Raw genomic sequence first — 16948 nt, forward strand, 5'->3', positions numbered from 1 at the left:
TCCTGTGAACATAGTGGTTGCAAGAAACCGGCGACTACAAACGACGCCTGCTGTTGCAGGCCCCTACGCCGGCAGTCGTGTCAGAGTATATTATTATAGACAGGCCCCTGTAGTGTTAGGTGTTACGCTAGGTGAGGATCATGAATAAATTGGCACATCATATTGCAGTCATATATATAATGTGCTGTGCAATTTCTTTTGCCCGTGTCCAAAACATGAACATACGCGAAGCTTAAAGTGCTACAACCGATTACTATCAGCAATGCTTGGAGTTTGGTAAGTTGTCTTCACTTGTACGCTGGCGGTTCTTTGTGTTCATCCTAGTCCGAGTTGTTTCCGTACGTTAGCGCAAAAAAGATGGAACTAGAATATAATTCGCAGGTACTATATCTTCGTGCTGCCGCTTTTTTTTCCTCTCCTATCGTTTCACAGGAGACGAAGTTTTGGAATGGAACGGCCGGTCACTTCAAGGGAAAACATACGAGGAGGTCTACGACATCATATCAGAATCTAAGCAGGAAATGCAGGTCGAACTCGTCGTTTCTAGGCCGCTCAGGTAACGTGCATTAACATTTTTTTGCATAATTTATTTGACGTGACCCTATCGAATATAACGAAGAATTATTACATCACATGAGAACATTTAGAGAGTTTTTCGCACGCTGTTCACACGTAGCCGAGTCGTCTGGACGATGACGAGTTCTAGGCGGCTCGGATTTTCTTTCCTCTTCATTAACTGCACTTCTTTTGTTTTTCTGTCGTTTGTGCTTTTAAATTTGCAGCGATGCTGGAAGGGGAGACATATCCGACAGAAATATGAGGAGACACGTTTCCGGACCCAGCACGGGGAGCACCACAAGGCGAGGTTCGTATGACGGGGTTTAAGCGGTCATTATACTTGTATTAGACGCCTCACATTTTATCGTGCCTCAGAAACCAGTCAATGCAAGCTATATGAAACGTGGCGTGTCATGCAGCAGCTGAGAGCAGCACTCACTTCTTAATTACATCGTCGGTGAAGACAAACAACTAGTCAAGTCGATGTGTTGGCCTTCTCGATTACGCTACGAGAACGCAGTCAAGACGAAGTTCGTGTCTTCTCGTACTTAGAATACAGAACGAACCGCGTTTATATCGCTAGTTAATGTTGTTCGCTATTTACCAGTGCAAGACTTTACTGGCACTCGCCTTATTACTGCGTGTATATTCTTTTTCTTTCCCGCCCTGCGTGTCTCTGTTGTGCAGACGTGAGGAAGCACGACTACTCAGACCGGAGGCCCAGCGTTACGGTGACGCCAGGCTCCCCCACGTTAGGCCACAGACCTCGTCGTTCTCCAATACTTGGCGGACGCATCCGGGTAAGCCAGCCAATCCGCCCACTCTTGCTTCTTCTGCTTTTTTTTTTCTTACTCCTCTCCCGCTTAGTCTTCCTCCTATTCTTCTTACTAATCTTCTTCCTCCTCTACCTCTTAGTCATCTTCCTTCTCACTTTCTTTTCGTATTCCCCTTCCTACTTTTTTTGCCACTTCCTCTTCTTCTTCTCTTTGAAAAAAAAAACGCACGCACAGAGAAGTTCGTGGGCAACGCGAACAGAGAATCAGGGAACGACCTTATAACAGAGGAAGAGAAGGCCAGGTCGTGCCAAGAATAACAATTATAATATATTGTGTTCCCATAACCCACTGTTCATGTTCTGTCAGCGCAACGACTAGAAAAACATAAAAAAGAAGAGACGATCGCAAGCGTTTTCTACCAACTGAAGCTTTTTAATGCAAAGACGCGTTGTTTAATGCACTCTTTATTGTTGTTGTTTCTTTAAGAGGAAACTTCACCCGTCGCGCTAGCTCAGTGGCCACGGCCTTGCACCATTGGGCGAGAAGTCACGGGTTCAATCCCGGCCTCGGCGGCCGCATTCCAATGGGACCGGAATGCAAAAAAACTTGGAACACGCTTAAGCTTCGCCTTTAAGGGTGGAACGTGATAGCATTCAAAGATACCCGACTGCTTCTCACGCTTCCCGGCAACTGCAGCTTACGTAACCGTAATGTTTACCGAGAAACGCTGGCGGCGAACGTTAGGCAAAAAGGCGAGCTTTCTGGAAGAAACGGGGCCTCTTGCGCGGGCCGATCCCGTAGATAGTACACAGCCGCGCTAAAAGAAAAATTCTATCTTTTTTTTATGTTTTCCATATTGTTTCGCACGTTTAGTATTTTGGGTCTAGGAAGACGAAAGACATGCGCTTTCGTTTTTTTTTTTTCGTGATATTTGTTTGTGGGCTGTCATTCTCAAAATTCTGGGGAATAACTTGTCAAGAATGTAATACAAAGTATGACCAACTTTAGTGATAGAGTGGTGCGGCAATATAACCCGCATATACCGCATGTCATATAGCAAGGCGTGGCTTATGCATGTACCTAAATCCTTACCGCAATTTTCGCTCACGGATGACTCCGCCGACCCCGACACCGTATTTTCTGCGACACAGGGCCCTTAACGCCCGCGAACCGCGCACTGGGTGCACGTTAAAGAAATCCATCGTGGTCAAAACTAATCCGAAGTTTCGTCACTGCAATGTTCATTATCATATATTAGTTTCTGCACGCAAGACCCCAGAATTTTTCTTTTCGATTGCAACAAAAGTTTTCATATTGAAGAGATGCAGCTTATATTTGTCGATAGTACGATACAAAATTCTAATTTAAAGCATCATAGCTTTAAAAATATTGCTGAAAATGGGTAAGTTACGAAAGTTGAAGCATAAAGTTTAGAAATACGCAACCCGTCGCCAAAATAACAGATATTGCAGTTCTGCAAACTTCATCTGCTAGAGCATCTCAAACGGACCAATATGTCTGACAGATAATGGTGTGTGAATCTACAGCTTGCATGACCTTGTATAACAATGTTTATGAAGGTCTCGCAGAAGTCTCACTCACAAATTATAGGCATTTACATTAATTATGTGCGCTTTAGGTGCTCCAGAGGTGCATATCATATAACTGTGATACTGTTTTTCGCTGCCGAATTATACAAATATTTTATTGTTGTATTCAGCGTTTTTTTTTATTTGAAAAATGAACTTTATGACATATGTGTGCCCTACACTCAGTAGGAATTAAATTCTATCTCTCTTAAATGCAACAAGGAATTTCATCTGTCTCCCTGTGAAATTCAAGAAAACAAGAAAACGCACTTAAAGGTGTAAACATTTTTTACAGTGTAGGGTGTATACTGCGGGTATTGTGCGCTTTTGCTTTAGCTAATATTTACACTCGAGGACTCATTTTCTATTAGAATTCAAATGAAAACGTTCGTCCGTGCCAATGACTACGTATCACCTCCGTATTCACAAAAATAACAACGTTTTTGCCCTAGAACTGTTCGCAAGAGCAGATGCCTATCAAAGAGGATGTTGGCGATTTCACTAGTGAAGGCGGCCGATTATTGGCAAACAGCGCTTTACGCACGAAAGTCTTTGTGAATTGGACTCCTGACCATCGGACTTCGTTTATTTAACGAGCATTACAATATCCTTCAAATGGAAAACTCACGCCCGGTTTCTTCTTTTTTCTCTCTTTTTTGTTTTCAGATCAAACTCTGGTACGATGCTCAATCCCTGCAGTTAGTTGTTACAATTGTTTGTGCCACAGAGCTTCCACCGCGATCTAATAACCAAGCCAGGAATCCCTATGTAAAAATGTTCCTGCTCCAAGATAGAAGGTGAGTAGATACCTACGTCGTTTATATTCGACGCTATGTTTCCCGCATTTGCGGCACGTAGTTTAAGCCAGTTTGATCCAAGTTTATGATGTCATAACATCGGTCTGCGTGCATACGCGAACGTAGCAGTTCTTGTGTCATTTCCTTACCAAAATCTGCAATTGAAAAAGGAAACGTCTTTGCGGAGAGGCATGCTCTAAATATCGTACGCAAACCTCCTTCATGTAAACGCTGTGCACGTACATTATAGTTATGAATGTGTTACACCGAAAGTCGGAAAGCCATAAGTCATAAATGACACGTTAATCCAATAGCTACCTTTAGTGACGATCGTGACAAAAATAAACAAATCAATAAAATAACGGTTAATTAAGGAATTTTCTTCTTTTTAGGTACGGATTCGAAGTGCTTGTTCCTGGTTTTCACGTTTCTCTCTTTTTCAAGCTTTAACTCTTCTTTAGGTTACCATTGTTTATATATTTGTATTACTGACCCATGTGTCCTGTGCTTGATGTACCTCCGACGTGGGCCTTTGTCAGGGTGTGCGGTATTATGGGGGGAAAAAAAAGTGAAGCTGACGCTGGTAATGTTCATCGTAATAGATGCTGTGCGATCGCTGTGCAAGCTGTTGAGCCCAGCAAAAGAACACGGGGCTCGCTGTACTTGCCGCCACTTGCTGACCATTGTGTTCCCCCCATCTCTCCCTCGCCCTGCCAGTGAAAAGAGTAAAAGAAGAACAAAGACCATTGCCAACACGAACGAGCCCAAGTGGAACCAAAGTTTCGTGTACGCTCCACTGCGGAAAAGTGACTTAATAAACCGAGCCCTGGAGGTGACCGTCTGGGACTACGACCGATACGGCGCCAACGATTTTCTCGGAGAGGTCAGTGCATGCCCGTGTTGTCGCAGCTGGAAACGACGTTTTTTTTCCCCCACGTGAGCGACGATGAGATGCGTGTATACCTGTTATGGGGGAAAAGAAAAAAAAAAAGAAAAGCTTACACAATTGCTGGGCGATAAAATCCGCTGCAGTAACGAATGCCTCTCGCGATGTCGACGCATTCCTTCGCTGGCTTAAAATCTCAAAAACATGTTCCGACGCTTGCTTGTCGGGCTGCTAAGCACGAGGTCGCGTGATCAAATCCGGGCTACGGCGGCCGCATTTCGATGGGGGCGAAATACGAAGACACCAGTGTACTTAGATTTAGGTACACGTTAAAAATCCCCACGTAGTCCGAATTATTCCGTAGGCCCCGGCTACGGTGTGCCTCATAATCAAAGCATGGTTTTAGCACGTAAAACTTCACCATTTAATTTTTTTTAATGTTTAGACGCTAACTGTGCCCCACGATTTAAAGAAGCCACGCTGTAATGACGAATAGTACGGCGTAATTGGGCGATAACTAGCTTTGTCACGAATATTCGCCGAGGACCGCTGAAAGAATACGATTGCAGAAAAAAAAATATACTGGTAATGGCGTATTTTGTTAGCCTTTAAATACGCGAAACTCAAGGAGTCGGTTTGAACGAGAAGAGTCAAAACACTAGCACGGCTTCGTGGCGTCACAAGCCGGTCTCGTCGAGTGTGCTTCGATAATGTGAGACGTGGAACGTCGTCGTCAAACGACGACGCGTTTTCAACACACACGGTTGATTATTCGAAGTGCATAAGCGGCCGCTTTTTCACATAGGTCTGTACGCATGCAATTTAAAGGTCTTAGTTGAGGTGGCGTGTTAAGTATTCCTTTCTTTTTCTTCCAGGTTGTGATTGAATTGGCTACGGCGCCTTTAGGTGGAGATGGCGAATGGTATCCCTTAACCAGTCACGAGGAAAGCTTAGGTGTACAGTATGTAAGTAACTCGTTTAATCTAATACTGTGAAAGTATTCGCGGGTACATACCGTGCTTACGTGCATTTTGCCACAACACCCACATTTGACACTGATTGCCAAATAACGGCACGAAAAAAAAGTGCGCCGACGATTACGGTACTCCCTAATGGGAAATTTGAGCGCAATTCTATTCATGTTCTCATTTTGCAATATATTGAGGGAAAGAATTTGAGACAGGCGTGTAGCACAGTCGGCAATCGTCGAAAATCTGATCTGCGGATCAAGCGCGTCGGCTTTTATTCTTGACTCGTAGAATTCGCGTCGCGCATACAATCAGATTACAAAACAATCACAAACAATTACAATCGAAGCAAGTGCGAACGAGACCATACCAAACAAGCGAGAGCGAGTGTTGACGCGAGCAGACGATAGTACGAAACGAGCGGTACGGCTGAGACCAGATACGAGTACTCATCGAGCGGTCGGGCGGGTCCGCATGACACCAGTTTCCCGCGCGCACGTCACTGAAGGGGCCGCTCTCATTGGTCTCCGCCGTTCGCGACTTGCGTATTTCATTTCCCGCTCCGCGTTCGCTCTTTCGTCTTTCGCTGTGCTCGTTCGCTCGCTTACGTCCCCGACACCGACGCTCACCGCAGGAACGGGCGCTTAAGAGCTGCGCCTTAAAACAAGCGACGAACGTATATACGCATACAGCGCCGGGTATGTCTCTTCTAGGTTCGTCCCCTGTCTTTTACGTGCTGTTATTTGACAATCATGAATAACCAAGTAGCCCGAATTTTAGCTCTTTGACACTGACTGACCGCAAGCATAAAAACACCTAAACCAACGTTGCGCTCCCAATTATGGCCAACTGTGGCACACTTAGATCTGGCATGCTGGAAATAATTCCTTAAGGTCAATCAAGTGTGGAAAGGTTCTCTTTTTGTCGTTATTATGCATAGCGCACATCCTGATCACATCCGAATCTGTTTCATCATTGCAACTGATGCGTCAAATGTACGCACTCATGCAAAATTTGTCTGCACTTATGTTGGCTGCGCACTGAAAACGCCGAATGAAGTTAAATCCGTGCGTCTGCTTCGACGAAGCAGGTAAAATTTCTCGTTCGCAAATCAGTGCTGTTTGCTTCAAGAAAGCAGACGACACTAATTCTCGACGTGAAATGTCACCCTGTCATTCGCTACAAACACAAGCCCTTGCGATCGTACGTTTCAGCCTACCTTTAGCTGCAATGTCGCGCGTACTCCTCTAAATGAACGCGTATCCAACAGTGTCATATGCCTGAAGCGAACGGGCAAATGCGCATGCCATCTTCTGCACCTCTTCCGGCAGAAAAATCGCAACATGTACCTGGATACGGAAGGTACGAGCTCAGTGACGTCATCAGATCGCCTCTCACCGCCATCCACGATATCAAGGCTCTCCGACAGCGACCTGTCCGAAATTGACTACGACGACGCCATCCCCATCCTCAGAGGTGCGTCACCCTCGGCCTTACTTTTATTTCTTTGGCGCCCACGGGCGCGTGTGCCCACAAAGGCTGTGCGCGAAGACGTTTTGAAACGCAACATCATGTTTAACCAGCGCGAGAAAAAAAAATGGGACAATGAAAAGCACGCACAAGTTGTTCTGTGCCATAGGAGCATTCGGGAAGCGCGCTTATCATAAGGTATCAAACTCGTAGTCACTGATCACGTCTTGTAATGTAGCAACCACAAGGGTTTGAACATCACGCAAACTGTCTTCCTCGAAGCCTGGTGAAGCATGTACTCTGCACTATTTCTTCTCTGATAAACTGTAATAATCTAACAACAGCGCATAGAACAAGGGACGGACATAGAAGAGATGCACAGCGCTGACTTTCAACTGTGTATGACTGTTTTATATTTGTCCCTCGTTTTACGCGATGTTTTTAGATAATCATGAATAACGAAATTTACTCCCCAGTGAAGTTTGCAGTCATGTCAACGGAGTGGCGTTCTTACCTTCGTCTGTTGATGTTCCCACTTTTTCTCTAAATATTCTAAATTCTGGTGCTCTGTTTTTAAACCGGGAATTCCGAGCCCGCCCCCCCCCCTCCACAAAAAAAGAAAGAAACAGGACAGAAAAGGGAAAGGCTCTGGCAAGTGCCCACGCTAAAGAAGAGAAGATCGACTTACATAGTGATTCAAATAATTATTTGCGTAAACCTTGATGATACCTCACTATTCTGCGTCCTTGTGCCTCTTTGACATGATCATTATTCCTCATTTCGTACCTTATTTGTATCGTATTTCACGCGTAATTACGTCGACCTTATCTTTTGTAGCGTCGATACCTTTATTGGTTCCGGAAATAGTGTAGTTTTGGTGCGATGTGGCTAATCTTCGACGATAATGGCGCTAATTACGCCAGTACCGTAAATTTTACCTACTCTGCAACTAATGCTTGCTTCTTGTGGGCACCAGTGAAGCCGCCTTTCAGACACTTTTGCCTCGCGTAAGGCACGCGTTATCCAAGCGAACTCGCTTCTTTCCCCAAAACAGTGCCGTACAGTGGTTTTACCTCAACATGTCTTTGTCTATGGCGGTGCATCCTTTACAGGCGTTTAGTGCAATGCGGTTCATTTTCGACTATATTGGCTCTAATTTCGTTGGTAACCTTAGTTTTACCTTTTCTGCGACTAATTATCACTTCTTGTGGGCACCATCGAAGCCGCCTTTCAGACATTGTTGCCTCGCGCAAAGCCTGCGTAATCCAAGCGAACCCGCTTCTTTACCCAAAATTGTACCGTACGGTGGTTTTGCCTCAACATGTCTTTGTCTACGGCGGTGCATCCTTTACAGGCGTTTAGTGCAATGCGGTTCATTTTCGACTATATTGGCTCTAATTACGCCGGTAACTTTAGTTTTACCATTTCTGCGACAAATTTTCACTTCTTGTGGGCACCAGTGAAGCCGCCTTTCAGACATCGTTGCCTCGCGCAAGGCCTGCGTAGTCCAAGCGAAAGCGCTTCTTTCCCCAAAATAGTGCCGTACAGTGTTTGCCTCAACATGTCTTTGTCTATGGCGGTGCATCCTTTACAGGCGTTTAGTGCAATGCGGTTCATTTTCGACTATATTGGCTCTAATTACACCCGTAACCTTAGTTTTACGTCTCCTGCGACTAATTCTCGCTATTTGTCTCGTTGAGACCTACATTTTGATTCGTGACTCGCTACGACTCTCTGGAGGCGCGAAAGCGCCGTTTTTTTTTTCTGGAAGTGGTTACAAGATACCCAGATACGCCAAACTCGTGAGAAGTCAGCTAAGAAGACTTTATCTTCAATCTATCCCTTCGTCGTCGCGCAGACCGTCGCAGCCTGGAGGGCCCGAGCCTATCGGCGTCGGCGGGTGGCGGCTGCGGCAGCCCCCCGCTGGAAGAGGAGTTCGGCGAGCGGCCCACCCGCCGGGACATGCCCCACCGGCGCCACCGGTCAGGCTCCGTGGTGCTTCCCGACGGAGGAGGAGGCAGGGAGCAGCAGCCGCAGTCGCTGTACCGAGTGCCTTCCCGGTCGCTGGGCTCCGGATCCATGGGCGGCCGGCTCATGCAGTCCAGCTCCAGGTCGCTGTCGCCGCCGGACATGAGGTACGCGTCGCATATTAGTCAATCACACGCACTATAAGTGCCCGCTTTTCCATTTCCTGAACGTGTGGGCACTCACTGTTAGTATAACATAAGAAGTACACACACATAAGGTTCCCTGTCTGCCATTTACCTAAGCGTCTAAGCGAGACCAATTCCGGGAGCACTGTATAGATGGATAGAGCAGTTGTAAAAAGCAGTGTTAGTCCACGGCATCGCGAGCGAGATTCGCGAGTTATCAAAAGCCCTGTTGTAGTGCCCACGGCAGCACGAGCGAGGTGCGCAAAGTTATTTTATTTCCTCATTGCGATCTTTTTCCGGAGAAGCACTGACATGGGACTCCAAGTTAAGTTGCCTAAGTATCATATAAGTGGCAACTAGTAACTGTGCATGCATAAACAACTTGAAGGAACTGAACGGCGTGTACACCTCGGAGGTCGACAGGATGTTATATAATGATGACGCTCGATTTTGGCCTATATAATTAAGGGCTGGTCGAACGACGTTCAAGTGGAAGTTGTGATTGCTCATATAAATTTTGTTGCAAGACCGTTGCTTAGTAGGCCTAGGAAAACATACGCGTAAGTACGTATGTAAAAGCAGAACCACGTGAACGGTATAACGCGAGCATTTAAGCACCACAACTCCGCACCAGCCGCCACATCTTCTAACCCTGCAATCTTCTAGAAGTTTGAACAACCCCACGCACAGTTTATACAGCTGACCTGACCTTCCCTGTGCAGCTGTTTGCATTTACTTATACATACATACATTCGAAAATCATTCGTTTGGTTACTGTCTCAAATGTAGAGCGGTGCAATGTACAACTGTAATAACCTAGCGACCACCAAGGGAAGCCTTGCTCTGCGCAAAAGTGCGGCCTGCTCCCTCCCTCGAGATCCCCTAAAATCTAGCTATGGTGGTGATGATTAATGTAATTCGAATGTTCCTGTTGTGCTGCCACAGGCCCAGGCTGCCTCCGCCCGACGACCGCATGCCCGGCATGGGTAGCCGGGTGTCCCACTCCCTGGGCGGCACGCCGACGGGCACGCCCACGCCTAAGAAGCGCCACCTGCCCCAGGTACCACCACCCGGTGCGCGTAGGGCGCCCGGTACCAGCCGGGACCAGATGACCCTCGACATGGAGGAACGCGCCCGACAGCTCAAGCTCCAGATCAAGCAGCGCCGATCCGGCAGTAAGGGCATCATCATATGTGTTCGCTTTTGTGTAGTACGTACTGAGCAACAGAAAGCAGTATCGGGAGTTTTTCATGTTGCTCTACAATTTTCTTTTGCACTTTTCATCAAATTACAATCCTTAAGAAGTTGATTAAATAAGACTAATTATCTAATTAGGCGGAATGCAAAAAGATATCCTGACTATTCAAGCGACGGCCAACAAGATTACCTTGGTTCGGACAAGCTACGTAGCATTTGCATATACTTTGAGTTTAGCTCAAGTTACGTGGAACGCCCTATATACTGTACAATGCGCGCATCGCCTCTTCCGGCCCTCATGTAGCTGCGACGCCATTCGCAGCGATGACGCCGGTAGCCATGTACTCGGACAGCGAGGTGAGCCTGCGACACCACCAGGCGCTGGAGCACGCGCACCACCACCACCGGGGTGGCCCTGGCCTGCCCCCGGGGGGACCCGCCTTGCAGAGAGGCCGCGGTCCCTCGCACCACCACCGGGGCGGCGGCAGCCGGCTGGCCGCCGGCCTGGGCCTGGGCGGTACCATGCTCAGCCCTGAAGGGGGCGCCGAGGGCGGCGCCGCCGGCGAGAGCGACGGCTCGGAAACCAGCTCCGTGTCCAAGTTCTCCGTCACCAGTGCCTTCTCCACGCAGTCCGAGCGCCCCAGGAGTAGCAGGACGCTCAGGTGAGCGCCATGCCCGCCCGCCCTCTTCGTCCTCGCCACGCACGGTGTGCCTCTAGATGAGCAACGCCTCCTAAAAAAAAAAAAGAACCATACCGTTGAGTGAAGTCGTGACATTTCGTTGTTAAACCGATGTTCTCATATTATAAATGCCCAGAGTGACTAGAGTAGGAACGCTGTAGACAACGTGTTTAGCTTGCCAGTGGCCCAGTTGAATGTATGGACTGTCCGCCTATTGACGTAAATGCCACGGCTGGAGCTCCCAAGTCTTCCACAGCCTAGGAAGTATAGCACCTAGACGGTGGAAATTTGTTCCCTAGAATGACGCCGCTATAAACTGCTTTCTGCCGATCAGCGTCATTTCTTCCCGTTTTGCCGCAAGTACTATTTCTTGAAACGTTCCTGTAATATATATATATATATGGTCATCATTAACGCAAATCGAGCCCCTCAGTTTCCATTCTTCTCTCGTTTAGATATATAATAGTATGTCCCGTGCCCATGCACAACTATTGTCGCAGGAAACGTTTTGCAAAGCAATTTTATGCTTCCAGACGCAAAAGTTCTGCACGTCGTTCTTCTCCAACATGCGTGTGCCCTCCCCTCGCTTCCCTTGCCCCCTCTCCGAAAAATTTTAATGGCTATGCCACTACTACTTAGCACTAAAGCCAGTGAGACAAATTCAAGTATTACTTACGGCTAGCTTCACTTTGAGCACACCACAAACAAACAACCAAGTTCTTGTGAGACGGCAGATGCGTATCTACGCTAGTTCGGCACCAAAATAGCCCGGCAACTCAGTGGAGCTGGAGACCAGTGCATCTGAAGCGCTAGTACAGATGACTAAATGTCTTCACCCTTTTCGCGATAAGTAGTTTGTTCAAGAGAAATGAGATGGCGCTTTCGGTGGTGCACCGCATGTTGCCTCAGTGAAAGCGCATGAATACGAAACCATTACCTGCTCTGCTCTGCTTCTGTGTGATCAGCTGTTGTAAATGCAACTCAGTTTTCACTAACATACTATGCCCCCTTCATGCTGCAAAATATAGAGTGAAGACATGTGCAGTAGTAGGCTGCAAAAATTGTGACTGGCATATTAATTAATGGAATGAATCTATGTATCCAAGTACACGGACCGCTGCTACATAAGGACTGTTTGTGTTGCCGGCTTTTTGTGATGCACGGCTTCCCTCGAGGGTAAAACAATTCACTCATCCGCCAGCATTGTAGCCCTAACCTCCAAGGAAAGGACATCAACCCCGGAATGTCTAGCTGCTAGAGTGAGTGCCGCTCATTATACTGTGACAAAGGGAGTAGTGCTGCTTCTTGGCATATGGTAAGTTTCTCGCTTGTTATCTAAACACATTCACCCCCACTCACAGGCAAACTTAAGTCCACTCTATCAAAAACGTATCAAGAATAAGTGAATGGGCGCACGCTTGAATCAATGTGCCAAAGCATGGCTGACAGCGACTACACTGACAGCACACTAATGTTCGGAGCTGAACGTTTTGTAATGGTTCACACGGTAAGCGAGTGACTAATGAGAATACATATTTGCTACAAGCTATTACAACGTACAGAACATCTATGTTACAAGCCTTGTGCCCAGCAAGAACAAATCTATCACAACTGAGCACACCCGCGAGTGACCAGGCAGAAATTATCAGATAGTGACTCTACCAAGAAAATTTACTGAGTCAGAAATGTGACAAGCCGCTGCTTCAAAATATTTGTCAAATAAAGAACGAAGAGCTAAACACACTGATACTGTTTCAATTCATAAGCGGAAAGTTAGGATAGCTTGGAATACATTTTTAGCCCCGCTTTCATGACAAACATTGTATACGCTGCTTGCATCATTTGGACAAAGCGAAATGACCTCCTAAGGCGCTTACATGTCCTTTGAAGCTGTAGCCAAAGCTTCGCATGTCGTCCACCTAGTCACCGTCTACAACTTCCGCCAAAACAGAGGTTTGCAGAGCCGCACCGACGTCATATACATCCATTGCAAACACAGAGCCGACGGAGGCAGCTGAGGCAAGCAATGGACTCATCACCACGTGATCAAACATGGCAGCGCCCACGGGATCGCCGCAAAAAGGGTCAATATGCCGGTACGATATACAGTGTGCTGGCTGTCCTGTATTGAGCCACATCACGTGATGGTGTAGTTTCCGTGCAACGAAAGTCTGCAGGAGTCAAATTCAAATTCATTTATTTCTGCCTTGCCAGAAAAAGATAGACAGAGGAGCTACAGAAGAAAAGCCGTAGTACACAGCTTGGCCCCTTTTAGCTTAGCAGCAGGTAAGCGGCACAGTTTTACATAATCCAGGCACATAACAACAAACAATATACAAATTCAACATAACACATGGACATAGCAGTCAAACATTATACAAGTTATGTAAAAATTTTAAACAAGCAAAGCAAAACAATCAAACGTTATACAAGCTTTGTAGGCACAATAAAAGGGTGTTCGCAGTCGGTAACATAAAAGGCACGCAGGTGACTGTTTGATGAACTAAATAGGTCAAACTTATTACGCTCGTATCTGATTAATAGAGCAGGAAGAATATAATTCAAACGTTCCCTACCTAAATTCAAACTAGGCCAGTGCAGGTACTGTCCAGACGTCGGCATTTCTTGTTGAGTGAACCGATTCCTGAGGACGTTGTGCAAGATTACGCAGGTAGTTTATATTTCTATGATTTTTAATTTTCAACCTTACAAGTCCTTGAGAACCGTCGCTTCTTCGCTAAAGAAAAGAGTAGCGAGACAGCGGCAGCATGTGTACATTATACCTGTGTGCAGCAGCCCAGAGTTGGCTGCTCCCTCACACCGATGGAAAGGCCTTACCTGAACAGACCCGCTTTGCTTTATTGTACAGACCGGTCGATTATGCAGCAGACGGTGGTCTCTTAATGTGACTTTTAAAGTACACATTCCTGCGCGATGGGGGAGTGGTGCTGACTGGCCATGTCTTACGCCACATTTATTGCTTCGTTCGCAGCGAGTTCACGACGCGCATGCAAAGCTACGGGCCCGTGCACCCAGTTCGCGCAGCGCCCAGTGGCGCGACACTGGGCCGCACCCACAGTGAAGAGGAAGCCACCAGCATCGAGAAAGTGGATGGCAGCCTCTCGGACACGGCTGTCGGCTCGCTCACGGAAAAGGCCGCCGACCGGCTACTCAGCGCGAATGTTCGCCTTCCGCCCAGTGAGTATACACGCTATAGGCACCGTCCGCTTATGCACGACGCTGGGTCAGGTTTGACCCATGGTACCAAGACGTTGCTGAACGATATAGGCTTTGTGAATGTGTCAGTTGCAATGCCCATAAATAACCATTCTATACGTCAACATCTGTTTTCGAATCCTATTGAAACGATGCAATGAACAAATAACCAATAAATAAGTAACCCTTGTATACCAGCGTCTATATTCTAATCCTATTCAATGCATTATAGTCTATATTTTAATCAATTATACAAAGGTATATCCAAGGGCACCTCTGTATTCCTTGCACCGACTGCAGTTGTCATCCCATTTTTGAAAAGTGTGTCACTTTAAGAACCTTATTCAGATGACCAGAGGGATTATGGAAAGAGTGGGAAAATGCCTTCAGGAGGAACATTGCGTGAGCGCTGAATGCAAGTGTTGCTTTGTAATGTTAAGCTCAAGCAAGTCTGTGGGATGTGCACTTTGTTTCCAAGTCATTGTCTCATGTCACACTGCGTGCCGCCATGAATAAATTCATCGATTGAACAATAAATCAATTTCATAGAAAATCCCGTTAGAAATATAGCTCATAGTGGGAATACCATTAGGTTAGTATCCTTGTTTGTTGTTTCCGACAAGAATCATGCATTTAGGTTAATTTGGCACCCTAGGGCACTTAAGAATTTGGTGCTCCAATGATACATGAAAGCGGGAGTACCAAGTTTGCATAATTTGAAAAACACGCTAGAACAAATGCTTCTCCCGCAACAGGCCCAAAAGTATGTGACAAGTGACTGGTTGGTTTTAACTTGGCGAAAACTTCAAGTAGCTCTTAGCTCGAGCTGTGTGTGTGTTCTGCAGCTTTGAGAGAGAGAGAGAGAGAGTCACACTAGTGTGGCCTACATCACACTCCCGTAAAGAGTGTTGAGCGAATGGTATACACGAAGACGTATGTAGCAACAGTGAGTTCTTCGGTAGCAAAATCCGATTAAAATCAATGCGAGCTAAACATCCTGTCTTTCTTTTTTTCCCTGAAATCTAGCGCAATTAAAATTTTCATTGCCAGTGTGCGAATTATAAACAAGACACGTTGAGTCATGGCCGAGAGCTGTTACTGTACTTTCGCAGTGACGACGCCAATTCTCTCCATCGCTTGCGACATTTCGTCCCTTATACGAAAGCTCTGTTCTCGGTAAATATGGTGCTCTGGAACATTCTTCAGCATAAATATATCGCATATATATATGAACGCTTTTTCTGCCTTGTCCCTTTAGGAACTGTTTGGATGTTCTCTTTTGTATTGGCACAGCTTGTGTACACAACTCGTATATACTTATATCTCTTTTTATGTGCCAATCTAAGAGACAATTTTAGAGTAGTTGCAGAAGGCTGTCGATAGACGAATACTGCGAAAGAGAGAAAGTTGTTGCATCTGTCTCCCAGGTAATGAGTAAACCATATGCACGCCGCTGCACATGGCTTAGTAGCTATTTCGATAGGGGCAAAATGCAAATAAATTCTCGTGCGCAGTGCCTTGGCTACACGTAAAAAAATCGCAGGTGGTCGAAACTAATCCAGAGCGTTCCACTATACGGCGTATGACCTCCTGTGTGGAGGGCACCCTATACCAATAGCGACCTGACCACTGGTCAGGTCACACACCCTCACGTACGTCATTTAATAGTATATTCGCATGGTGACTTCGAAAAGGCTTAACCAGAGGGATCGTCCCCACATTTGTTCCAGCGCTCCTATACTTGCCATCCTCGTGCTAACAATACTGGTTCGAGCCATCGAAGAGAAGGTGCACCACTGAAGGAGGAAACCTACGCGAGCTTATTTTAGTATTTTGTTATTTAGAGTAGGGACTGCTTGGCCTCTTTATCAAACCGTTGTACTTCTTTGAACGAGACCAACGCTACACAACGCTCTATTGTGCCGTCACATGGTTCGTCCTCCTTGGTGCGGGAAAATAGATTGCTCCCCGTGTAAATGAATTACTTCCTAAACGACTATTCTTAACGACCCCTCACCAGGCCCAACTGCAAATTTTGGTTATGCAGTGGAAGTTGTAAAACACAATCCAGGGATCGTTCTAGTGAAATAATTTTTCAAATTCAAAGAAATTAAATTTTCCATAGACATGTTACCATATTGTCAGGAGGCGAGTGCAACTGCCAGCAGATAAGGTCCCTAGACAAAAGAAATTATCTAGGGACCTTACCAACAAAGACATTCTCACCCTCTGCCTCAACTGACCTCCGCAAGCGGCATTCCTTTACTTTCTCCCACACCGGAGTCAGCGTACCACGTCACATTCACGTAATAAGCTCTGCCTCTTCTTATTTTGCTTCCTTTTTTGCTGCGCAGCACGTTTCCAGTGGCAACATGTGAGTTCCACGTTAAATGAATAACTGAAGTCGCATGTCATGGTGAGCAACAGTGCTGGTAGTGCATTTTACGTAGAGACATTAGCCGGTGTGACCTTCACTCTTTAGCTGGACGCAAAGCTTCCTCCAGAGGGACGGCGTGTGACATTTGGTTTGAAATTTCAGCTGTTTTCGTGGTGCGCAGTGCTGTAATACTTTGCAGAGCAAACACGGTCGTTAGCTCGTGATATGTATGCTGCACTTACCTGCTTAAAACGGCCGATCCTGGTGAGGGGCCTTGTGAC

General features: G+C 46.4%; 1 protein-coding gene across 2 annotated transcripts in view; it reads left to right on the forward strand.

Annotated features, from left to right (window-relative positions):
* Rim (Rab3 interacting molecule) overlaps positions 1 to 16948 on the forward strand; it is a 158395-nt gene that overhangs the window by 131267 nt on the left and 10180 nt on the right. For both annotated transcript variants that reach the window (XM_075690207.1, XM_075690206.1), the window contains exons 8-18: positions 433 to 556; positions 783 to 865; positions 1246 to 1358; positions 3590 to 3720; positions 4438 to 4603; positions 5482 to 5571; positions 6906 to 7050; positions 8903 to 9179; positions 10143 to 10372; positions 10717 to 11056; positions 14067 to 14272. In XM_075690207.1, the coding sequence (XP_075546322.1) occupies positions 433 to 556; positions 783 to 865; positions 1246 to 1358; positions 3590 to 3720; positions 4438 to 4603; positions 5482 to 5571; positions 6906 to 7050; positions 8903 to 9179; positions 10143 to 10372; positions 10717 to 11056; positions 14067 to 14272 (1905 nt within the window). The remainder of the gene's footprint in view (positions 1 to 432; positions 557 to 782; positions 866 to 1245; positions 1359 to 3589; positions 3721 to 4437; positions 4604 to 5481; positions 5572 to 6905; positions 7051 to 8902; positions 9180 to 10142; positions 10373 to 10716; positions 11057 to 14066; positions 14273 to 16948) is intronic.

The sequence above is a fragment of the Dermacentor variabilis genome, chromosome 4 (genome assembly GCF_050947875.1).
Source record: "Dermacentor variabilis isolate Ectoservices chromosome 4, ASM5094787v1, whole genome shotgun sequence".
NCBI classification, from domain to species: Eukaryota; Metazoa; Arthropoda; class Arachnida; order Ixodida; family Ixodidae; genus Dermacentor; species Dermacentor variabilis.